This window comes from Schistocerca piceifrons, chromosome 5 (assembly GCF_021461385.2).
Source record: "Schistocerca piceifrons isolate TAMUIC-IGC-003096 chromosome 5, iqSchPice1.1, whole genome shotgun sequence".
NCBI classification, from domain to species: Eukaryota; Metazoa; Arthropoda; class Insecta; order Orthoptera; family Acrididae; genus Schistocerca; species Schistocerca piceifrons.
Window position 1 is genome coordinate 239,956,443 of NC_060142.1, and position 27,092 is coordinate 239,983,534.

General features: G+C 39.5%; 1 protein-coding gene across 1 annotated transcript in view; it reads right to left on the bottom strand.

Annotated features, from left to right (window-relative positions):
• Positions 1-8,348: 8,348 nt before the first annotated feature.
• LOC124797859 (queuine tRNA-ribosyltransferase catalytic subunit) overlaps positions 8,349-27,092 on the bottom strand; it is a 53,915-nt gene continuing 35,171 nt past the window's right edge. The window contains exons 4-8 of the mRNA XM_047260930.1: positions 18,948-19,080; positions 18,621-18,782; positions 12,984-13,152; positions 12,455-12,649; positions 8,349-9,008 (exon numbers count right to left, since the gene is read on the bottom strand). Coding sequence (XP_047116886.1) covers positions 8,859-9,008; positions 12,455-12,649; positions 12,984-13,152; positions 18,621-18,782; positions 18,948-19,080 — 809 coding nt within the window. The 3' untranslated portion in view covers positions 8,349-8,858. The remainder of the gene's footprint in view (positions 9,009-12,454; positions 12,650-12,983; positions 13,153-18,620; positions 18,783-18,947; positions 19,081-27,092) is intronic.

Below are 27,092 nucleotides of genomic sequence, written 5' to 3' on the forward strand. Positions count from 1 at the left end.
GATTACTGGAAGTAGTTTAATTTTGGCATGTGCTGTAACTACAACTATTTCTCCATATTAACCACATTCTAAGAAGCCCTTCAAGTTTTCCGGACGCAAGGCCATAGATCAGCAGTCTTTATCTGTGACACGAAACAAGTATCTCTATGACCCATGGTTCTCAGGCTTATTTATAGCTACAGGTATTTAGCAACTAATAGTTATAACCAAATGTCAACCAATGTTTAGAGCTTCTTAAGAGTATAGTTTTGCTTATCAGCAACAAACAAAAATGCTTATACAAACACCAATATATTATGATGTGCTTAATTTTAATTAACATTTGCGAATTTGGCGGAGGAGTAAGTAAAGTTGGCCTCTTAGGTCAGAGCCATAAGTGCAAGTAGTGTGGCCACTGCATGCGACTCATACTGATCAGCTGCTACAGTATAAATTTTGACAAGGATTTGTGAATGCACGTTAGTAATCTTCAGATGCAGTATTTAGGTACATTTGTAGCAATGAGCATCAAATTAATGAGACTGTTGTAATACAACTCAGTGAGTAGAAGAAAACTTGCATTTAAATGTAAGTACAAATAGTATCCTTAATCAGAGTCATCTGCATACATAGTAAAACCATTGACAATTCACCATGCAACTATAGTTTCACAAGTGATGGAGGTCACAGAGGTTGGCAGCATTCACAGAGGGAACAGTCAATGCAAAGTATTTTGTATCATGACAACTTTTTAATGATCAGCACACGAGGCCCGGTGGACAACTTGCAGCAACCTTGCTATAGCTACTTTGTTGGCAGCTCACAACAAAGTAATTTGTAGGTTACCAATTAACAATAAGAGTGATATGTGGCCCGAGGTGCCATCCCGCATTCTCAGTATTGGCTCTCGAGCAAAAACTTTGACGAGACATATGAGTGGCCATTTATCTCAAATGCACCTGCCCCCTCTCAGAAGGGATATTCATAGCGTTACTAAACACATGCATATTTCATTTGTAGGTGTTATAAGTACCATTTATCTTTCACAGAAACCTAGGATAGACACACACACACTGATATAAATTTGCATTTCAGGAAATATTAGTAATTCTAGGATGTTTACACACACATGTGCCTTAATGCACTATGGTCATTTGCCTCAGAGCTTCAATAGGTAAGAGTCTCTTGTCAAAATACAAGTTATTTTTTTGATTTACAGACGTCAACCCCACTTCAGCAGTGCAACAAGTATGTTCCCAGCTACTAACTTCACTTCCCTAGCATCACAATACCTGTTAAATAGGAATGGCTTTACGATGTAATGACTGACAATCATTACTACTTCAGTCATGGGAATGAATCCTAGTTGGACAGTGGAATATTTAGTCCACCTTCAACCTACCATTCACCTCTCAACTATGTGAAGATTTGCCAAGAACGACAAGTGGTTCGGATTTCATGTTAAACTGTAAGCCCCTTTCCCAGATCACTAAGGTAAGTTAGTGACATGCAAGTTGGCTGAAATGGCCATCTAACTGAAAGAGTTGCACTAGGCTGTTGAGCCACTCATCACACTAGGTGCTCTTGGGTATACTCCAAAGTCCACATATCAACTATTGTAGAGAAAACCTTCCAAGTCTTTTGGCCCAGGAAGGCAAAAGGATGACATTTACTCTGAGAAACATGCACTTGCTGAGAAGATGTATAGGGAACTGTTGGCATAACTTTGCCACCTGCTGTACTGAAGTAAGGATGTTTTCAACACCACCCAGTCTCATTCTGTCGCTGCCCTAAATACAAAGATGTAGAATTATGCCAGTACCAATGTATTTGGTGGATAGCGAGTGGTATTTTGATTCTAGCAACAGTACATAATACAACTGCTTGAATTTCCTGAAACATCAATTGAAAATGAATATATTTTATACTGTTAGTTGGGGTACCTGGAAAATGAGGCAGAAGTAATTTTTCTTACTCTTTCTAATGAAATCCGATTGACAAGACACATTCTTGACTTGTGATTCGTCGTCCACTAAAACCATTTTATATTGTTCTGTAGTCATCACAGTATTGTTCTTGCTAGCCTTGCGCAAAAGATTTTCTTCTACAAAAGTGGTTTCAGTGTGAAATATTGGGGTACCACACTGTTACTGGCATTATCGTGCTATGATTGGTAAAACACAATCATACCTGTTCAGAAAACTTAGTATAAGCATATATTTTAAGTATATGGTATTACACGGCAGATTAATTACTGTGTATGCTTGCATAAATAGTGCTTATTTTGTTCCACATCCGATCAGCTGCCTAAGCAGAGAAGTAAGCAGACAGCATGGCTTTTAGATTTTCTTCTCAGATATCAATATGTGGGAATTTTAATGATTCCTCTTTCCATTTATAAGTTTGTTGATTTTCATATGAGAAGCAATTAAATTTTTTTAATACAGCATTGAGAGTTCTTGCCTTCACTTACAGTGGAAAGCATACTTGGTTGCCATACCAAATGGATTTTATGATCAAATACATAAAGGTATCCAATACCATGAAATGTTATAGCAAACTGTAATACGTAGCTGCAGACCTGGTACATATCTGCACAATTCTGCTTGATTTAGGTGATCAAACCTGAAAGGATTAGGTTAGCCACACGGGTACAATGGAGTGTATCTTCATTGCAAAGAAAATGAAGACTGGAATTTGTGCAAAGCTACGCATTTGCCAAATGAATATGTATTTTTAAGGTCACCAACATAAACAAGATGAAGTGTCAAAACCAACCAGGATCTCAAAGTTCGACAGCTGGACAAACTAAATAAACACAGCCATGTGGCACTCTAAATTTTCGTTCATAGCAGTGTGTCTTACTACAATGCAAATGGCACCAAGACGCGGAATGAACCACCAATGGTGGGAAAAGAAGTGGAAAGAATTCTGAAGATATTAGGTGAAGGAAAGAAATGGTCATTTAAAGAACTCCACTCTTATTGAATATGAATCCAGTGTCTTTCTACTGCAACACAGCATTAAATATAGAGTAATGAACCATTCTTATGACAACCACCAGATAAACTTATGCATCAACCGACTTACTTCTATGCATTAATCACAGCCTGCGATAGTTATGCCAGTTTCACCGTGTTCTGTTGGTCCTATTATTCAAGCCTGAAGAAGAATTGAGGTCAAGTTTTATTAAACTTTTAAATGACCAAAAGATTTTTAGTGCAGAGATATTTCCCAGATTACAATATCACAATTTACACTGTTTGATCCCTCTAGGCCTGGTTTGACAGACACATGAATGACCTTTAAAACTGTTCTGTTGTCTGCCCATACACTTGACTCCAACATAATTACCAACTATTTGTAGCATTCCATGATAACTGGAAATAACTACGGAAACAATTCTAAGGTTGCATGTATTCATTCCATGACATGGCTTTCTTCAAGATGTAGGTACTCTAATGTTACATTACTCTTCTAGTTGCTGTGAACAAGATATGGCAACCTTACCCCAGGTGCTGCATTGCCATTTCACTCCCTAAGATGGGATGAATACTTCGAATTAGTTAATTTTTATCATCATCATTTCTTATTCCAAACTTCAGACAGTTCATATTTTTACCGAACAGACACAAGCAGATTGAAACTTTGTGCTGCACTGGAACTCTAACCTGGAACCTACGCCTTTCGCGGGTAAAACTGCAACCGATTGAGCAATCCAAGCAAGACTCCCAACCTTCTCTCAGAACTTTACTTATCTTCTGACTGAAAGAGTCAAATATTGGAGACAGAAATGCAACAAAATATTTCCGATTTTAGTTTGCCGAATATGTCAATGCAGTGCTTGCAGAAAGTTTAGACAAACATCTAAATTTCACTGAATCCACATGTGTCCTGTAACAACATTTCAATCACTATTTCACGTGATGCTATTAGAGATCTGAATTATCAGTTTATAGGTAAAAAAATCCCTGCTCTAGTTCTGATAATTTTGGAGAATTAACATTTTTACATTTTGTATACAGAGCTTAAAAAGTCCTGTTTTTTTCCAACTAAAATGTTTTCCTTCTCTAAAGAGTTCTAATGCTATGAAATTTTCAATGCTGCTTCATTACACCATAGCGTAATTGCTAAAGAATACAACATGGGGAAAAATTCCTATTGATTTGGTTACCTCTGAAACAAGATTATTTTTCCCCAGTAAATTCAGTAACAAAATTGGTCAGTTTCATTCCACAATAACTGCTGGTTGGTAACACTTAGAAGACTACTAACTATGCGTTTGTTTTCTACGTATCTTGTTTGTAATAGATCTGCTGTCAAAATAGGTGAGACTGTTGCCAGTCAGAAATTACCATGGAATGAAACTGCTAAATTCTGCCACCAAAATTATTGGTGAAACATTTTGCTTGAAAGGCGACAAAATGAGTAGTTAGTATTTGTATGTATTTCTACACTGTAATAAAACAGCACTAAAAATTTCGTAGCTGTAGGAGTAGCAATTTTCGAGGGGATGGGGGACATTTCAGTCACAGAAACAAGACTTTTTTTTGGTTCAGCTTACAAAACAGTGAAACATTTCATCTTCCAAGACATTAGGGTACAGCAGTGAAAAACCTGTAATTATAATGACTAATAACATCATGTAAAACATCAACTGAAATTCTGTTACGAGGGTAATCCCAAAAGTAAGGTCTCCTATTTTTTTTATAAGTACATAGACCTGTTTATTTCTACAATAGTTTACATCAGTTTACAGCTGGAACATTTAGCTATTTTTCGACATAATCACCATTTCTTTCGGTGCATTTTTGTAGATGCTGTGGCAGTTTTTGTATGCCCATGTCATACCAGCTCACCACCATGCTGCTCAGAAAGTTATGAACCTCTTCTTTCACCTCGTCATCGGAGCTGAATCGCTTACTGGCCAAATGTTCTTTTAACCTAGGGAACAGGTGATAGCCACTGGGTGCCAAGTTAGGACTACAGGATGGGTGTGTGATTATGTTCCACTGAAACTGTTGCAGGAGAGCAATGGTTTGCCGAGCGATGTGTGGGCAAGTGTTGTCATTGAGAATGTGTATGCCCTTGTTCAACATTCCTCTTCTCCGGTTCTGAATTGCCCGTTTGAGTTTTTTCACAGTCTCACAGTACCTGTCAGCATTAATTGTCATCCCAGCGATTCAGCTCCAACTATGAGGTGGAAGAAGAGGTTCATAACTTTCTGAACAGCATGGCGGCGAGCTGGTATGGCAAGGGCATATAAAAACTGCCACAGCATCTACAAAAACGCATCGACAGGAATGGTGATTATGTCGAAAAATAGCTAAATGTTCAAGCTGTAAAATGATGTAAATCATTGTAGAAATAAACAGGTCTATGTACTTACAAGGGACCAAACTGCTGAGGTCATTGGTCCCTAGACTTACACATTACTTAAACTAACTAATGCTAAGAACAACACCCACACCTGTGCCTGAGAGAGGACTTGAACTTCGGGTGGGAGGGGCCACAAAATTCGGGACGTGGCACCTCAAACTGTGTGGCCACTCCACGTGACTTTTCTGTGTTGAATTGTCCCCAGGAAAACCTACTGATAATAAGGAACCCATTTCTTTGGTTTCACAGACATTTGATCCTGTTCAAGTATTCTCTCTCTTATATTTCAACGACATGAGTCCCTAATGTTTCTCCTTAAAAGTTTTCGTAGTGCGTTACTTTTCCTGTAGATAAATTTCTGAAAACAGCGTTTTTAAGCAACCCTATCAGTACTGAACTCGAAACAAGTATGACGTTTAAAATCTCTATCTCCTATAAATATTATGTAAATATTTTGAAATTTATGTACAATATTGGTCTCAGTGGTATCTATAAGCATATCAAATATCTTTTCTTAATTTTAATTAGGGCCATTGTTACATTAACTATTGAAGTGTGAGAAATTTTCACGTCTGGAAAAGTTTTCTTCTTTAGATTGCAAATCTCGAAAACTATTACACACATTGAATAACATCTTGGTGTATATACAAAATGAAGTAGAATTAAAATTCAGTCTAACTTACCGTAAGGAGATGACGAGAGCTGGCCAAACAGTATATCTTAAGTCTCACAACAAGAAATAATAATTAATTGAAATAAATTCACAAACACAATATTTAATGACAGTAAGTACACTACACACTAATCAGACAATGTGAAACACAGCTTAAGTCAGAGTCAGTGGAACTATCCGTGTCACTGCTCGTATTGACCGATATAATCAAGTCTCCGACACTTTGTTGTAAGATACCTTCATTGTTCCATGCGTCCTGTATCACTCCTTTCACGTGATGCACTACCTTCTGCCAGTCTTCCGATGTCACAATTTCAACTGCCTCTTTCAAAAGGCATTCCAATTCGGTTAATGTGAATTTCTTATTTTTTGCAGCAATATGCCGTTTAACCTGAGCCCGAATCAGCTCTATTGCGTTGAAATGGCAATGGTTAGGAGGCAATCTGAGCACTTTATGCCCGTATTTTTTAGCCACTTCATCCAGAATGTAAATCGGGTTCTTTGGCTTGTGTTGAGATACAAGTTCTAATAATTCTGCCCTAGTCAAATTACTGTCGAACTGTACCTTATGTTTTTGTAACCAGCTAACAATGTCATTTTTTCTCGTTGCCTTTGTGGGTGCTTTATCTTGTATTACTGAGTGGTAAGGAGCGTTATCCGTAACAATGATAGAGTTTTTTGTTAAGTTCTGGAGCACACAGTCTTCAAACCATTTCACAAAAGTATTGTGGTTCATCTCTTCATGGTAGTCGGAGGTCTTATTTGAACTGAATAGCAGCAGACAATTTGGAATGAAACCTTTTGAATTTCCGGCATGTGCTACAATTATCCTTTTCCTCTGACAATCAGAGCTGCCATACTACCGCTGATGATACCTTCTGTCCAGCCTTTTTTTAAACTGTGTCCTGCATTCATTCACGTTTCATCAAGCCAAGCAATATCATCAAAATCTGTCCCCACTAATTCTCTAAGAAAACGGCATCGCCAGGCTGCAATATCTTGGCATTCCATTAGTAAGTTTCTGCCAGAGATGGAATTATAGCGTAATCGTAACATTTTCAGGACTCATAACAAAGATGATTTACTACCCTGAAACAGGTCAGCCACTATGAGGGTAGCATGTAGTTTTTTGAGTGTTATATCGGACGACGAATGGCATCTTCCTGAAAAGAGTCAAGTTTTGTGACCCTCTTCTCTAGTCGCCTCTTTTTCCCAGGTATCTCCAATTTAGATGATTCACTTGAGCCTCCTTTCATGAATTTCTCCTTGCAGATTCTTATTACTGGTCGTTCGCTAACTTGCAGAGCAGCTGCAGTTTGTTCCACCACCTTATCCAAAGGAACGAGAGGCCCTCCTGCATCCCTCTCTCTCTCTCAAAATACTCCCTTAAGGAACACATGTATTCACACGCCTGACTGCGTATAACGACGCCATGTCTGCCACTTTTTGGAGGTCTCCGAGGAGTGTGCAGCCTCGGCCTCCCTCTCTTGCACCTGCTTTCATCAGACATCGCAAACATGTGAAGCTACCAGTCACTCAAATCTCTCACCCACACATCTACAACGGCTCGCTGAGGACTGGCTGGCACAATGCCTTAGTCTGTTCAGCAGAGCGAAGTGGCAACGCAGTGGCAGCTGACAGCGCCGGCTGCCACTGGTTTATTGGTGGCGGGAACCCTGCAGCCTGTTGCCTGTCAAGTGACAACTAGTTTAAATAATAGTATAGCTTAATTGTCTTTTCTTTCAGGTTTTTAGCAACAGGAGAATCTTACCCATCTCTACTATTTTCATTTCAGATCTCTATAGAATATATCAGCAGAATGGTGTAAGTACTACTGTATGCATTTGTCTACAAACTGTCTCCTATTTATTTCCCAGTCCCCATTGAAAAAATCTTTTGGTATGTACAAAGGAATTTTTTTACGAAACGGCAGTTTTCCAACTGTGATGGTACTGGAACAAAGTAGTCTTGTACATATGTTACTTTGAATTTTAAGACATTGATGCTGGGACACAAACTCACAGATTATTACTTTCTGTGAGTGACTCATTGAGTAGACATCATGTGACAACAGCTCAGTTGCACGGTTTCTGTTGCAGCACCATTTGCACCTTGGACAACGAACCTTTAGAGGGAGTTGGGCTTGGACAGTTCAGTCAGTAAAGCACTTTCCTATAAAAGGCAAACATCCCAGTTTTGAGTCTCGGTCTGGCACACAGTTTTAACCTGCCAGAAAGTTTCAAATCAGTGTACACTCCACTGCATAGTGGAAACTCATTCTGGAGACACACCAACTCATAAACAACACTAAACCTGATTATTTGCTGAAGGACATGCATTTTTGAAACATCACCTTTTTGGTTTACAGCAAAAGATTGTGTAATGAGTCAGATGGTAACCTGCCACCGAAGTGGTTCAAATCCCAGAAACATAGTTGGGTGAGAATCTGTTAGTAGTGCTACGATAGCAAAAGCACTAAAGTACACTGCACCTAAGTGAAAAACAAATTTCAATTTCAAAAATTTTACAGCTGTCAAATGCAAATGGAGAGCCCCAGCACAAGGCAGCTGGAGCTGTTTGCTCCAGTCACAAGGTTAATTCTGTTTGCTGAGATGTTTATACCTTGAATATTACACGCTTGAGTCTAGTGAGCAATAATAATAAAATACACAAAGTGGGCAGGGTTTCATAGTAAAATATGTATTTACTGAGTCATAAATTAATCAATGACTGTACCTATCTCTTACATTTTGAGATGAAATTTCTGTCTCTTTTCTTTTTTTAATATCCGTTAATCCTGAGAATGTCGACATTAAATCAGCACATTTCAGTCAAGCTCTATGTTAACAGCTGAAAGAGCATCTGTTATCCATTTTGGGTAAGTCCCAGATGGATATAGTGTCTTGAAGAAGTTCTTCACAAACAATGGGAATTTCTTTTCTTTTATACTTTCTCTAATTGACTTCATTAATTGCATCTGGAAAAAAAGACAACAAAGTTACAGAATTCGCCACTGTGCCAGCTGATTTGACTACATAACAATTTGTTTTACTATAAAAACAATCAATTTTTGACAAAATAATTTAATTGGATAGATAAAAAAATCTGCTCATCAAGCTGCGACAGAACACACACATAAAAGAGGGTTGTAATTAGGCAAGCTTTCGGAGCTAGTGGCTCTTTCTTCAGGCAGAAGGGTTGAAGCGGAAGGAAGAAGGGTGAAAGAGGAAAAGGACTTGAGAGGTCTAGGAAAAGGGATAGATTTCGGGAAATTGTCACGTGGGATGAGAAGGGAAGTCTCCCCTGACCTGCAGTTATGGGTGAAATCTACCCCTTTTCCTTCGCCCCTATTTGTTCCCCTTCAACCCTTCTGCCTGAAGAAGGAGCCACTGGCTCTGAATGCTTGCCTAATTACAACAGTCTTATGTGTGTGTTCTGCAGTCGCTGGATGAGTATATTTTTTTAAATCTATCAAATTAAAATAATTTGCTTTGCTAGACATTTAATTTGAAGCAAAAATTCTGAAGTTTGCTGTTTGAAAATTATGTGACTTGTAGCAACTAAGATAATGAGAAGTATCGTGGAACACTTACGAAGATTAGTATTAAACTCTGATAGTTGTACATTATAAATGAATGCTTATGTTCTTTTGCTACAACAGAAAACTATTACCTGGTTGAGTAACTAAATGAAAGTCAGAATGGAAGCCCAGCTTACAAGATCTTGAAGCATGACTAAATGTTTAACGGACAGAGATCCATAAGTCACAACAATTTTATATTATTAACTAGCTTTACTTGGCATGTGTTGCAACGCCATGGGATTAAAAAAGTGGTTTTATAACCCTGTTTATGGAAGTGCTTTTGGACACACAATATTTTTGGTTTTTCTGTCTGGTAGGTACAAGAACAAGTCAGACGGTTTCCCAAAGTGTGAGCAAGGAAGTGTGAGAAGCCTGGATTTTCCAAATTTAGTCCACACACTGACAGGGATTCTCTCTGTGGCATATTGATGGTTATTGCAAATGTTAGCCGCACCGGAAACTGCCAGTGTTTGAACTCTATTGGCATATATGTTGGAATCACTGGGATGTGTGGTAACAGTACATCATTTCCTTTTAATACTGTAGCTTCGGTGATATTGTTCATCATCCTTTTTACTGAAAGTCTGGTACTGTTGCAAAGCCATGGTAGGTTGATATTTATGAGAATAATGAGAGGCACACCAGTATTTACTACCAACGCGTTCAGCAGCAGGCTCAGCAAATCAAGTGAGTTCAAGTATTCAGACAGGTAATTTACAGCTTCATCTTGAATTTTGTTTTGAATGGTGTAACTGATACTACTGACAGGTGTTTTTAGCTCATATTACAGCATGTTCACCGGGCCACTGGTGACTTTTGTAGTTTCTGTATGATATTTGGGAAAACTTTGTGCATCAATTCATCTCTGGTTGCTGTGATTTTACAAAAGTTTGATGGCACTGTGATACATTGTGTGGATTCACTGACTACCATTTTCCCACTTCCAATTTCCAACAACTGTTTTGTGAAACATTGATCAGATGTATCATTTTAAATTTGTACATGCACATTGGATTTTAAAGTCAATCTGTACATGTCACCATAAGACTGACAATTTGAAGTACACATTAAGTTCATCAGCAGGTGTGGAGCATGGTATAATGGGAAGGGTTTGCTGAAACAGTAAAATGATTGCGCCACTAAAGAGTTGTTCATTCCCTCTTCAGTCTTGTGTTCACACTATGTAACAGTGACATTGCTATTGGCTGACTACATCACATGTCCTATGCTGTGAATATCTGCTGTCACTGGCTGGTGAGATCAAGTGAGATAAGCTATGATTGTGTTACAAAAGTGCATTTAAATGTAGATTTCAGTGCTTCAGAATGTAATGTGCTGTGTGGTGGAATTTGAATCTATACTTTTGTAATATGAATACAAAAATATGTTGCTGCACATCACAGATCTTTCCAAAACTTTTTTTTTATTTTTTATTTTTTTTATGCAGAGTTTTTTTTGTTCTCTGTAGTTCCAGGCATAAAACCTTTACCATTCAAAGGAGTGATATTTTTACAGTTTTGAGGAAAAGTATTTTTCATCTTGGAAGAAGTGTATCTTCAAGTGGGAAAAGAGTGTGTTTTTAAATGGGAAATCTGGGAATTCCCCCCCCCCCCCCCCCCCCCCCCCCCCCACACACACACACACAGAATTGTGGCACTCTAGCCCAGGGAGGATAAACATTGCCGTAGGCAGAGTTTGTGTGGCACGCATTTCTGCTGCTAGGCGTGTATAGTGCAACCCCTTGCCAGTTCAGTGCCACTTGTGTTGCCAACCTGGCTTGTACTGTTCATCTGCAGTGATTGTTTTTGCTAGCACTGTTTTGTTCTTGTTTTGTTTTTTATGATGGCAAATTTAAGCAAACAATGTGCAGCTGTGTGAAATTTTGTCTTCTACTCAGTGAAAATGTTACTGAAAGTGTATTAATGTTGAAAACAGCTTACCAATATGACACTATGGGGAGAACTCAAGTGTACAAGTGGTACATTCAATTCAAAAATGGCGACATGTCGATCCATGACAAACTTTGTTCTAACTTTGTTCTGGATGTCCATCAGCTGCCTGAATTGACGAAAACATTGAAAAAATTCTAGAGCTTGTGCTCACAGACCGTCAATAGACAACTGATCAACTGTCAGAGATTAGTGAGTAATCCTGGAGCTTGGTTAAGTGAATTTTAATGGAAGATTTGGGAATGAAATGGCCAAGTTTGTTCCTTGGGTTCTGACTGACAATCAAAAGGAATGTCGAGTTGAAATATGTCGTGCTTTGAAACAACAGCTTGAAACTGATCCAGATTTTCTGTCAAAGGTCATTACTGGTGATGAGTCATGGTGCTACGGTTATGACCCAGAAAGGAAACCGATCTGGCAACACTGAAATTAAAAACAACAACAACAACGAGGATGGAGCTGTCAGCCTTTTCTAAAGACGACTATAAAAAAAATGTTTCAAACAGAGGAATCTCCAGTGGGACAAATTTATTAGTTATAATGGCGAGTATTTTGAAGGAGATAAGGTTGTTTTGAAAATACAGTTTTCAAATTTATTTATTTATTTTTTTTTTTTTTGCCACCCCATATGTCGGTTTTGTATCAGATAGTTCCAAACAAGAACATTGCCTATAAACTCAGCTATATTTTCAATCTTCTTTAAATGCTTGTCGACCATTCAACACTACAGCTATACATGGAAAGGCAAGATTAGAAGACAATTGAAGAACCTTTGGCTGCATTATGGCTGCTGGTGTTTGTTCATGTCTTATTAGAACATGAGCAGTACGGCAAATGTCGGATGCTATTAAATACACGAAATTTAATATGAGAACCAAAATGCTTACTTACTTGAAAGCAAATATTATGCACTGTAAGGAGGTGGCAAGCAACTGTCTCAACAGTAACAATGGAATGAAGGTATGCTCTAGAATATCGTTGACATGTTGAACAGTTGCAGTTTTCATCTATAGGTCTGTAATCAGTTTTGTAGTTCTTCTGTTTCAAGTTCAGCTGCCCAGTGTTCACAAGAGCACATCCAAATCTCTGAAAACATGCAACATAGCTTTAAGAATAATACACACACAACCAGTACATTTGGTATCATCTAAGTAAATGTTTCATGTTTATTCCTTGCCTCATAAAAAAAGTAGCATTAAAAAACAAACATTAAGACATGGCAACTAACTTAATACTTGGTAATCATTGAGAATACTTTCAAAATTGAAAATACTGTATATTGCAGTGAAAGAATTTTGAGAACTACATGTTGAATAACACCATAATTGAATAACCATTAGCACACATTAACTATATCTACACAAAGTCATTCCATAAAGGTATTAAAACTGTAGTTTCCCATTATTTTTATGCTACTCACTGCAGTTCTTGTTGGAAACACACAATCAAACATATCTATGCCAAGCGCACAGCAAATTACAAGATCTGTAGCAAATCCAACACCCATCAAATACCGAGGCTTATCTTCAGGTAGTATGTTTGTTGACAAATGAACCATATTCCAAAATTCATCCTTACTTTCACCTCCACTGAAAAAATAAATAAATAAATAATTTCACAACACTAATAGACTAGATAAATATGGAAGTTCAATATCATAGCCTGAAACATAAATAATTATTGTCGATGGGTAATGCGGCCAGCCATAGATACTTTTAAATTGGTGTTAGGAGCTATTATGCCCATCTTCTGATGGCTAATGTTTCCCAGTTACCCACTCCTGCAATCTGTTCCGAAGCACAGTGATTTGTCTTGCTGTGATCCTTACGCTTTTTCAGGAGAGAACTGTAGCAGTGAAAACAGCATACGTATTTTAAATAAATCATTGTGGCACACAACATTTTACAACAGGAATATCAAATGTAAATCCCACGTCAGAGCTTGGAATTGACATGACGAGTTTATGAGCCACAGTGATTTACACTGTCCAGTCACATTAATGTGACCACCTTCTTAAGCCTGACTACCCACGTTTTGCATTGCAGACTGCTGTGAAACATGCAGGAAGGCAGTCAATGATGTTCTGGAAGGTACAGATGGGGGTACTGACTCTACTGCTGTGGCCAGCTGCACTAGGTTTCTTGGCTAAGGATCCATGGTGCGAACAGCTCAATTAAGGTGGACCCACAGAATCGTAACTGGGTTTAAATCTGGGGAATTTAGTGGCCACGGGAGAATGTTAAATGCATCTTGGTGCTCTTCAAACTACGTTCATACATTGCGAGCTGTGTGACACGTTGCCTTGTCTTGCTGGTAGAAGCCACCATGCCGAGGAAAAGCAAACAGCATGTAGGGGTGAAAATGTCCCAATGATAGATCCATACTAGTGTTGAACCATTGTGCCTTCCAGAACCACTCAATGAATGCCACGAAAACGTTTCTCAGACCATAACACTCTTTCCTCTGGCCTGGACCCTTCCAACGATTGTTGTAGGGTGTTTGTTTTCAGAAGATTCTGCTGATGGAGTGTGAAATGTGATTCATCTGAAAAGGCCACCTATCGCCACTCAGTGGACGTCCAGCTGCGCTATTGGTGTGCAAATTCTAGTCTTTTTTGCTTATGACCAACAGTCAGTATGTGTGCACGAACCAGGCGCCTGCTGTGGAGACCCAAACGCAGCAATGTTCTCTGAACAGTCACTGAGGAGACACAGTTGATAGCCACTTGGTTCATCTGGGGAGTCAGTTGTCCAACAGTTGCTCATTATTCATCCATATACTTCTCCACAACCATTGTTCACCGCTGTCGTCAATGGCCCATGGTGCACCACAGCTGCCTCGGTCTAGTTTTGGATAGTGTCATTTGGCCACACATGATATAGTTTAAGCAAGTCAGCACGTAAACAGTGTACAGACTTAGCTGTTTTGGAAATGCTTCCACTCTTAAGCTTAAAGCCAACGATCATGCCCTTTCGGGTGTCAGATAAACTCTGCATTTCTGCATAGTGATAATGACTGCATTGTTTTCCACATCCCCCTGACACAGTTTATAAACCCTCCACTGCTAATGCTGCCACTTGCCAGCTGTAGTTGGGTATCACATGTGGTGGTCACATTAGTGTGACTGGACTGTGTATTTAGAATAGATGTGTTGTTTGCACTTTAACAGCCAGCTTACACAGTGTCCTGTAACATCTTAAGGACTGTAAAGCAAAAGGCAAAGTGTTGTCCACTGGAACATGTAGGAGCAGATGACATGCTGCTGATGAAAATCAGGGGAAGGATTCATCAACCGTAACTAATTCTGAAGGTGTTAAAATTAGTTTTTTCTGCTTTTCCTTCCTTCTTTCAGACGTGCACATTTGTTGATGATGACACCATTTGTCTGATGAACAAGTTTCAAATTATTAATAAATATTCTTACTAATATTTTATGCGAAGTCTAAAAATGTGATCTCAAAATAAGCATCTGCCATAACATAAATGCAACTGAGTTTTTCTGGATCCCAAAAATTAGAGAAGTTATCTGTCCAGATGTCTACTGAATATAGTAGAACTGAAATTTAAGTTGATATAATGAAATTTTGTCCTTAGAAGGTCACAACAGAGTTTGTCCGACTGTTATACAGATACCAAGACAGAAGTAGAAATCAGTGCAGAATTCACAAACAACTTTTACATTCTATACTGAATATGTGAAAGAACTAGCTGCTATTCCAGCAGCTGTCTATCTTTGTAAGCTGAAACAATCTAATGTCCACAATTCCAGTCTTTAAGACGTTCACAGATAGAGCTACAGATCTATTTTGCTGTACAATTATGAAACTTATTTAATGCTTCCATATAAATACTTTTCTGGAGACCAAACACTTTTCTGTAGAAATAAACACAAATTCAGCAAGCACGAATCATGTGAAATTCAGTTTGGTCTGATTGTTCCCAAGATCTAAATGCTGCAGAGGGGAGACTGGGTTTATTCTAGTTGTTTTTGGTCTCTGGGAAGTTTTGAATGCAGTTCTGCAGCAACACCTAGTAAACCAAATATACTGGATGGTTCTTATTAACCTTTAAAAAGCCCTGATGATGCTGAGACAGGTAATTTAATACAAGACACATGGGGGCAAATGTTGGGAAATACCCCAAAAAATTGATGACAAATTTCAAACGTGACGTCACCAGATGATGTACCTTACTGCACTTGTAATGGTTGGTCTTGTTGAGCCTACCATCGCAGCACTACACATCACTCTGCTAGGTTACTGTGTTTTTGTTCTATCTATTTCATACAGTAGTGCTCGTGACAGTGGTAATACAATATTACGATGAATCAGTTCACATTTAATGAGCCAATATGTGTCATGTCATAGTGCTGCTAATTCCAGTGTACTTTCAGCAAGAAATACTTATGCAGATTGCACACTGTATTTACATTCTCACACATTGTTTGCTGTTGTCGATCACTGAATGCGCAAAACAGAGACCCGGCATGTATGCAAACACTGAAGGCAAAACATGTATCGAGGGAAGGTAACACAGTGGTCACACACATGTGCTGAAATCAAGGTTAATTATCAGATAACATCTAATTTATGACATGATTTCTACTTTGTTGTTATTGCAAGCACTACCTTATCACATCAGACAGTGCAAGAACAAAAAAAGGGTAGCCTAGTGGAGCGATTTGTAGCACTGCCCTCTACTGGTGAGGATAAGATCAACAAGCCCATCTGCTGCACATGCAAAGGGGTATGCCATCTGATGAAGTTACATGTTCAACATTTGTGGCTCCATGTGTCTTATATTAAATTACTTGTCTCAGTGTCATCTATTGTTTCAGATTTTTTCAAATGTTAATATGAATCATCCTGGAGTACACGAACAGGTATGTGCTCGACTTGAAGAATTCCTAGCAAGCAGAACCCCACAGGTTGTCCTTAAAGAGATGACATAGGAAGTGAAAGGGAGAACGATTGTAACTCAAGAAAGTGTAAGGACTGTTACTGTTCACAACACATTATCAACAAAAGGTGACACAGTCATACACAGGAAAGTCACATAGTTAACACAGGAAAGTCACATAGTTAATGAAAAGTTCAAAGACTTGATGATAGTGCTTGGTGCAAAGACTGGCAGCCAATCCTTCAACATAAATAAATGAAACATAATACCTGTAAGTAGACGGAAAGTCTCAATATTCTCTGACCACTCTATCAATGATCAGTCACTAAAGTCAGTCACAGGTGTGTAATAGCATGGAACAATTCAAAATGAAATACATGCTTAAATCAAGCTATGGGGAAGGCAGAGATTATTAGGAGACTCCTACAGAACTATAATGCATGAAGGATGTCAATTACTAAACACCACAAACTGTGTTTATGGATTTGTCAGCAAGAATGTAACACATACTTTATCAATAATTTCTAATTGGACACTATCACAGAAAGCCTTACATTTAATATTCTGTGAGCCACATTCCAATGAAAGCTATGGAACTTGTTACTTACAACATAGCAATGAATAAATGAGTAAAATGAGTTGCATCCAGAGGGCTACTAGCAATCTTTCTTTCAACATGCCATCAAAAATGGAACAGGAAAGGGGGAAAAACTTTCCTGGTGTGCCACATATCTTGTCATACACCACATATCAAGAGCTTATGGAGTACAGAAGGTTAAAAGACAGTATAACAAATTAGTTTTTTTAAAAAAATATACAATCCTGAGCAGTGTTATCAAGACAAACTATGAGATTTTATGTGAAGTTCCTCAGCCACTTGATGTCCACAGCTGGCTCAGGGCTCCTTCAGACTTCTACATGCATTACGGAATTTCGCTAAACACACCACTAGTGTTTTCTAATGTCATTTACTCACCTTCCAAGAGGCTGTTGCCTTTGTCTTTCTGTATCTCTCACAATCCAGCATCACAGAACTTCCTTGGTCCACCTGCCATCGATGTGCCTGTTTACACATACTGCCTACCTCCGTTTCATTTACAGTGATCTATTTCTCAGTTCCTGGGTGATTCTTAAATTGAAAGGTCATGTTTCGCTGATGTTATGTCAAAAGTGTGAACATACACCAATGCTAAAATTTCCTCTTCAAACACATTGGAAATTTCATGTGAAAAATTTGATTTAGTTTCCTAAAAGCATTGCAGAGAAAAATTATCATCTGATATGGCAAACACTTGTCTGCTGTTATCTGGAGCTCTATCTCTTTGAGAACCTAACATCTGGAGTACGTATAAAAAGCAGTATCTGAAGAGCCTTGAGAACTATGCACAAAATCAACAACCAATTAAGTAAGGCAGTATCACTAAATAATCCTAAAATTTGAAGTCAAATTTGAACAATTGTCTTGGCATGCAGACTGAGGCATGGGAAGCCAGGAAAGTATATAAAAATTCATAGATGAATACTCTTGACTGACAGGTGCACACAGATCTTGCCCATAGTATTCATAGTTGTGAATTTTGGAATGCATCATAGACTTGCTCATACAAAAATGATATCTGTGTTAGTACTAGTTATGAAGCAGAAATGATGTGCAGATGAGAACTGAAGTGTTACTGGACAGTGAACATAAAAGTACAAAGATGGGTAGATAAGGAATGACAATGAATGTGGACAAATATATACATTGGTGATATAGAACATTTACTTCTGGTGGGTGATAAAAAGAGCAATTGATGTTAGTAACATTGATGTTAATAATACCTACACAAAATTCTTGCTGTACAATTGAGCATGACACTTATGATTTCTTTCAATGTGTTTTTAACAAAAGTAATACTCAACAGAAAAGGACTACTTAATAAAGCAACCACAAATAATGTAAAATGTTGAAAATTGTATTTTTCAATACATGGGTCAGTATGATAACTTACATAAAAATGGGAAAGAGACTATTCTGGCAATTTAAAATACCTTTGCTAAAAGATGAAGCACTCAAAATCATATTTTAAATGAATTTCCAAAGCTTTTAAATAATTATATTCAAAGTGGTGTGACTTATCTTAAAGAATTTGCACGATAAAATTATAAACAACAGTACCTTAAACCTCCAACTGCAAATCCACGAACATCACGTTGGATGAGCTGCTTAGCACTTTCACTGCGCAGATCAGGATCCAAACCACCCTGTACAATCGGAAATATATTTTGGCTTTCTGGATTTTTATGAGCTTTCAGACATCTATCAAGCCATCTTGTAGTCCTGTAAGTAACAAAACAATTATTTATTATAAATAGATATAATGAGAATGTGAAGTTTATATTACATAGTTGTGGTCCTGAAGTGGGAGCTTTATCTACTTAATCAACATATTCCCATAAAAGATATTTGGCGGTTCTTGACAATACGGATGCCCCAAACACTAACCGATGCATAGCTTCTTCTACACGAGGTCCAGTTGTTGTTGTCTTCACAACGTCATCCAACTGCATAATGATATCAGCTCCAATTGCATTTTGTATGTGAATGGAATTCTCTGGTGAGAGCATAACTTCCGAGTCTGAAAAGATCTCATACCTTCACAACCAATATTACAGTGAAAAGGTTACAAAATCAAGGTGTAAGTGACTAGCAGTAAAATAGTGAATTCTGTGAAATTTAAACTTTTAATGTAAAGAAACTTGTAACATATTATCATACAGTACGCAAAAATAACGGGGAATTAAATACTTTCGCAACAGTTACTATTCGTTGAGGTACATCTGCCAAATTCATGGAAAAAAAAATGAATGCAGTTTTCTATTACACTTAAAAACTAGTAACAATGACTCAATTTACAGCTATTAACAGAAAAAGAACTATTTTAATGGGATCATGCTATGTGTACTCATAGAACATTGAATCTTCATCTTCCTACTTCCGATGAGAAGAATGCATAACAATCTCACTGTGTTGAAAGTACATTTGCGAAAGGAGGATTTGAGATAGAACGACTTTTATTTACATATAGAATATTCACTGATTTTTTTCCTGTCAAAAGTATCAAGCCCAACTTCCATGTTGTCATTCTCAGGAATACAGTCGTGTACATTTTTATGACTGTTTTGATGCCGTCTACATCTATACCATCGTTAACTGCATGGTAGAGGGTACATCCCATTGTACCAGTTATTAGGGTTTCTTCCCATTCAATTCACATATGGAGAGTGTGAAGAATGATTGTCTGAAGAATGATTGTCTGAATGCTTAAGTGAATGCTGTAATTATTCTTATCTTATCCTCACAATCACTATGTGAACCATATGTAGGGGGTTGTAGTATATTCCTAGAGTCATCATTTAAAGCCGGTTTTTGAAACTTTGTTAATAGACTTTCTTGGGATAGTTTATGCCTATCTTCACGAGTCTTCCAGTTCAGTTCCTTCAGTGTCTCTGGTGACATTTTCCTACAGATAAAAGAAAACTGTGACCATTTGCAATGCCCTTCGATGTGTATATTTAATATCCCCTGTTAATCCTATTCGGTATGGGTTCCAAACACTTGAGCAATATTCCAGAACTGGTCACATGAGTGATTTGTAGCTAGCTCCTTTGTGGACTGACTGAACTTTCCCAGTACTCTACCAATAAACCAAAGCCTGTCATCTGCTTTGCCCACAAATGAGCCTAGGGAGATTGCATGGTGACTCATGTTACATTTTGAAATCAGTGTTTTATTATGTTGACTTGTTATCAATCTATAAAACCCATATTTTCTTTTGTATGTCATCATTATGAATTGTGTCATTCAGGCAAAGATCTTTAATCAGGAAAGAGCACTAAAATTAAAGAACAAGATGTAATTTATGTTGCGACTCATGTTACAAATTTGGGACATCCTATTCCTAATGTGCATTTTAGGTCGAAAGTGTCCTCAAACTATTAGGAGTACTATTAGGAGTATGGATCTGGTTTTGATCATAAAAAATTCCTATTAGGTAGGCATTCAAATGACAGTGTTACAGATTTCTAAAAATATTTCTACCATGTGAAATACTGTAATATACTGGAAAAGGTGCATGACTCAATGTAAAGTGACTGTTACTTGCTACTTCTTGTTGGAAAAACTTTTTTCCTGCAAGCAGAGAAAAGAAAATGTGACATTATGTGCCAAATCCGATAAACTTAACATTAACTTTTCATTTTTCAAACACTCTGAAAAATTATAAGAGCATGACATCTGGGAAAATGAATTGTAAATTCAATTAAGTCAGAGAACTGAAAATATCCTCTTGCACTGACAACATCGCTCAGGTACTTGCAGCTGCCTGAGCAAAAGTTGATGCATTTTCCTACGAAGTTTTGCTTTTTTACCGCATTCCCCACTAGCTGTTCTGCAACTACACCAATTCCACCTATGGCTACTTTACCATAAAATGTAGCAAATAAGTTCCAATAGATTTCCACATTACAAAATGATTGAAATTCAGGTTCAGCAGCAGTAATACATTTGTTTGTAAATTGGGAGGCAGGTCCATCTGACCAGATTGAGACTACCTTCACATTTTGAGGTATAGTTGACAGTACCTTGCTAATGTAAGAAATTGCAGCACTCAAGCCATGGCTTTATCCAGAGCACTATGTGACTTATATGGTGACAAACTTGCTTTACTAGGTTGCTGATCTTGCATCTTATGTTACCTATGTTTTCTCTCTATCTCCCTATTTTTAGCTCTTCTTTCTTCTAATAACAGTCCTTGCTTATTTTGACCCAACTGTAGAAACTTTTGTTTCTGGTTCTGCTGGCTTTTTCGAGCTTCTTCCACATGTTTTTTTCTTAAATTCTTCATATTTTACTACACTCTTCAACTTTTCCCTCCTCCCTCCTCCTACTCTGTCTTTCTACTGCTGCTAAAGGCATCATCTCAAAATAATACAGCCATGACTCAGATTACGTGACCAACGTTACACATTTAATTTTCTGTTCTTACAATATTGGTTGAAATAATGAAATTTTTAGTAGTGATACTGGTTACACATTCACACTAAGAAGTAAATTTACTGAACAAGGTAATGTTATCTCTAATATCTCTCTTGGTATAAAAACTTAATTACATTAAAGTGACTCATGGTACATGAAAATTCATGCTGTTGTATTATATTATTTACCCCAACCTATGAAAATTTGAGGGTGCAAGATCAAGTGAATAAGGTGGGTGCCGAATGACTACCCAACTCAACTTCTGTATAGCGTTTGTTGTCAGTCCAGCAGAATGCGGGTGGATTTATTGTGGAGTAGCATCACCTCACGCAGTCTTCATGGTTGTTGTTCTTGGGTTGCTCCTGCAAGATGTGTCAGTTGTTGACAATAAATGTCAGTTCTCTCTTGTGGATGCATGCAGGTCTTTGTATGGGGAGCTGCTGCTTTGTTTGGGCTCAACCATTCCTTTGTTTTCCTTATTTTAGCCTAAAGAAACAATTTATGATCACCAGTGACAATTCAGTATAGGAATGATCAGTGTTGTTTATTAGCCAATAGATGACAAACAAGCAGTGATGCACATGAAGTCATCTGCTGATTGTGATTTTGGCACCGAGGTGCACATGTGGACATCTGCTGATTTTTGTGATTTTGGCTTAGGGCATGTGGCACTCAAACACCTGATATTTTAACCTTCCCCAGTGCATGCAAATGTCACAGAATGGTGGAATGATCACAGTTGATTACATCTGCCCATTTTCGGGTACACTGACATGGATCATTGTGACTGATTGATTGGGGTGGGTTATGGGGCTAAATGGCGAAATCATTAATCCCGTGATTCAAAAGTTACTTTAGAAGTAAGCTAGAAGTGGGCGGATCCAGTCAGACGAGTCAAACTATAAGGCAAGGAAGCTAAAACCACACAAAATAGAAGGCATAAAAGGCTAGGTCAAATCTAAAAATTGGAAAAACAGGGGGATAAAAGAGTGGTCTTTGCACGAGAGAGTAGTTGTGGGTCCCACACCCTGCCTCTCCTCTGAGGGGAAGTAAAACCTTATAAATGAAAATAAAACCACTTTACCGTAGGAAACTGAGGACCAGTTCAACCATCCGTGAATCATCTGCTAATACTGATACTGTAGGAAAAGACAGATTGCTACTAGCTGTAAATAAGTCTTCTTTATGGTAAGTAGCAATCTGTCTTTTCCTACACTGTTGATATTCCCACCTGCAGTTTCCATTGCTTGATTTTTGCCAATTGTCTGCTCATATTAAAGGCAAGGAATGTGGAAGGCTATATTTAGTATGAAGAGCCAAAAGAAGGTGACATTCCACCAATATATGGGGTACTGTCAGTATGGCTTCACAGCCACATTGTGGGGGGTGTCTTGTTATGCAAGAGAAAACAATGAGTGAGCCTAGTACAATCAATGTGTAGAAGGAATACGAATGTGGACTCGGACTCTTTCCAAGAGGAGCCGTAGAAAGAGTGCCAAACTGCAACAGTTTCCACAATTGTGGGGACTTTATTACTGAGAGCAGTAGCGCACAGGATGTCGTTCCATTTTTGGGCAAAGAGAGTTTGATTTGTATCTATATATCGGCACCTGGAATCACGAAAGGGAATGGAGTTAAGTATCTGCCTCTCTAATCAAACGGTTAAGTTCATTTGCGGGGATGCCTACAGACTTGGGACCCAGAGAGAGACAACAAAGCCAAGGGCAGAGAGAAGGTCATGCATAGCAGAGACCACAGGGTGATGAGAGTAGCATTGGTCTATAGCCTTCAAGCTGCTCATTGAGTCAGTACATATTAAAACACTGTGGAGGAAAGCCTGAGAAACAAAATGGAGGGTCCTGTTAATGGCAAGCAGTTTTGCTATGAACACACTACATAATCTGGCAGCCAATGGTGTTCCATGCCAGTAGGAGACGTAGAAGCATACCCCACATTAGTGATCGTTTTAGAAAGATTAGTGTAGAAGATGATAGCACCCTGGAACTCTTCAAGGGTAGAACATACAAGATGATAGAATATCATAGCAGCGACAGAGACCTTAGGACACTGGAACGGGTCGGTCCTAATCTGTGGTTGAGGCACCAGCCGGAGGGGGGGGGGGGGGGGGGGAGGAGGAGGAGGAGGAGGAGGAGGAGGAAATACAAAGGTCACTTCCCAATGAAAGGAGATGGAGACTCTGATAGAAGGAAGTGAGACGCATTCCAACCAGCAGTCCCACCCAAGGGCAGGTATCAGGAGGGAGACATCCCTTGTTTGCAAAGAGGACGGGGTAAACATGATGGCCAGGGAATTGTCAAATGGAGATTCCCTAAAAAAAATCTGGAGTTGCTTCTGTCATATTTGTAGAGGGGGAATCCTGTTTCTGGAAGGAGACTGTCGACGGAACTAGTGCGAAAGGCACCAACAGCCAGACGCAGCTCATAATGATGAACAGGGTAAATTAGTTTCAGAGTGGAAGGAGCCACTGAGCCATACACCTGACAACCATAATCTAGTCTTGACAAAATCAGATCACAGTAAAGATGGAGAAGAAAGAACAGTCTGTGCCCCACGATGTTGGGCCAGGAGGGGAAGAGAATTAAGCTTCTGCACGCAGGTAGTCTTCAGGTGAAGAATATGGTGCAGCCACATCAGCTTTCCATCAAAAATAAGGCCCAAGAAATGGAACTGCAGATAACATCAAGGTGCTGGTTGCCTAAATAAAGTTCTTGATCACGGTGTGATTTGGGTTGACAGCAAAAATGCATAACCCGCATTTTGCGAGGGAGAAACGTGGAAGCAGTTGCTACCGAGTGAGAGCTACACCAATGCAAATATCTTCAACATACAATGCCAGGGTAACCAGATGTCCAACAGAAGTTACAAGCTCGCTGATAGCGATGAGGAAGAGTGTGACACTAACACAGAACCCTGTGGGATACTGTTCTCTTGGGTCCAAGGGGTCTGAGTGAAGTGCAACTTGAACCCAGAAGAGCCGGTGGGATAAAAAATTGCGGATAGAAATCTGAAGGGGCTGTGACAGCCTGAGTCATGGAAGGCAACTAAAATGTGACAATACCAAGCTGTGTCATATGCCTTACGTAGGTCAGTGAAAACCACAAGAAGGTGTTGGTGGTTAATAAAACCCCCTATCAGATTGCTGTTTCCAATCAGTAAATGGTCAATTGTAGATTGTCCTTCCCGGAAGCCACACTGATACAGGGACAAAAGGCCACGAGATTCAAGTACCCAACATAATCAGAAGCTAACCATCCTCTTTGGCTGTTTACAAAGTACATTGGTCAGGTTAATTGGGTGGTAGCTCTCGAGAGATGCCTTCCCAGGCTGAAGGATGGGGATAACTAAGCTGTCTTGCCATTGTGAAGGGAAGGAACCCATGAGCCAAATACGGTTGAAGGCCCTGAGTAGATTATGCCTCTGGGTAATTTCCAAGTGTTGGATCATCTGGCTGTGGATGGGGCTGTGTCATGTGAAAAAGTAAGAGCCTGCAAGAATTCTCATTTAATGAAGGGCTCATTAAAGGATTCAGCTTGTTCGGGTTGAAACAGAGGGGACTTTCTTCAATTTGGTGATTCTGCTGGAGAAAGGTAGCAGGATATGAAGAGGACGTTGCTGCTGTCGCAAAGTGTGTCATGAGAAGTTCTGCAAGTACCGATGGATCAGTACACAGAGCACCCTGTAGGGTAAGACCCTGGACAGTCTATTTTCACTGGTGGCCCAGAAGGCTACGGAGCTTGGACCAAACCTGCAATGAAGAGGTATACGTCCCCAAGGAGGAAACCTAGTGCTCCCTTAAAAGTGATGAGGTTAGTCTGTGAAGGGTGTCATTTAAATTGTTGCCGTGCACGTTAGCAGTACTGGATAGCTACTGCAACATTCTTGGTCCACCACGGTACAAGTCGATGACAAGGGGGATCTGTAGCAGCAGCACGAAGAATAGTGGCAGACATTTCACATGACCGCATCAATGCAATCCAAGAGAGAGGTGAGATATCGAAGTGCACAGCAGACATATATAAAGGTGAGCTGGCTCTGCAGAATGCCCAATGTGGGGGCCTGTCTGCCTGGTGGCAGTGGGGGAGAGATCACCAGAAAGTGGTCACTGTGACAAAGGTCATATAGGTGGCCAATGTAGAGAATCCACGACAGCAGAGGAGGACATCATGAGATCAGCAGCATAAAAGGTGCCAAGGAGCAGCACTGAAATATGTAGGGGAATTGTCACTGAGGAGACATGCTTTGAAGTCTGTAATAAGTTCGTCAACTAGAAGACACCTACCTGTCGAAGTGACACTTCCTCACAGGGGGTTGTGTGCTTTGAAGGTCCCGAGGAGGAGATACAGGGCCAGGAGTTCCTGTATTAAGGTAAGCACGTCAACATAAGGAACTGATCTACCTGAAGGGAGGTAGACATTGCAAATGGTGATTGTTTGGGTTATCTGCACTCATAGTGCTTTTGCTTCCATGTTGGTACAAAGGGGTCTCGTCACTAATGACATCAGTGTGAACAGAAGTGCAGACCCCTCCAGATGCTGTACTGAGGCTGGCACAGTTACAACACAACGCCCGATAACGACAAAACATTGGAGAACAGTTATTATGGAAGTGCATTTCTTGAAGAGCAAGGCAACATGGAATAAGAAGAAACATGTAGTATTTCCAGTAGGTGACAGTAATATCCATTGCAATTCCAATGGATCATCATGTGGCGAGAGTCCAGGTTAGACATAACCTGCCGAGGAGAGGTCATGTCACCAAGTCAGTGGTTGTCACCAACGAGGATGGGGCAACACCCATGAATAATATGTGGGACTCAGGTTGTGAATGGGAGAGATGGCACCTCCGGGAGCACCAGGGGGGCCTTGTCTTGGGACTTGTGTTTCTTCTTCTCCTCCTCCTCCTCTTTCAGAGGTCTAGGAGGGCAGGGCACAAAGGGAGAGTAGGCTTCTCAACATCCTGGAACCGAAAGAGAGCGGGTGACCTTAGGATGCACAGATGGTGTGTCTCATGGCTGAGTTGTGGTGACAGGCCTCCAGACTGAGAGACGCCAGGGGGAGGCCTGGAGGGAGCCTCATCACCGAGGGGCACCTAAGAAGAGGGCACTTCTTTGGCCAGGAAGGAGGAGAAGCACCCGGACAGGAGGGCTCAAGAACTGCAGGGGACGGGGGACAATGAGGGGACAGGGCTGGGATAAGGAAGAGATAGGTGGGGGAAAGGATGTAACAGGCAAAAGTACAAGAAATTCAAACTGGTTGGCATCTGTCGTATTTCTGGCTAGCCTCAACATAAGGTACACGATCCAGGGACTTTTACATATTGATCTTCTTTTCTTTCTTGTAAACTGGGCAATCTGGCGAGTGTGGAGAATTTACACATAAAGGTGCCGGAACACAGGACCTTCCCTCATGGAGTGGGTGGCCACAGTCACCACGCAGAGGGTCCATCATACAGTGGGAAGACATATGTCCAAAACACGAGCACTGAAAGCACCTCATGGGTGTTGGGACATAAGGCTTCATGACACACTGGTAATACATAACCCTGACCTTCTCTGTGAGAGTATCCCCCTCAAAAGCCAGAATAAAGGTGTCA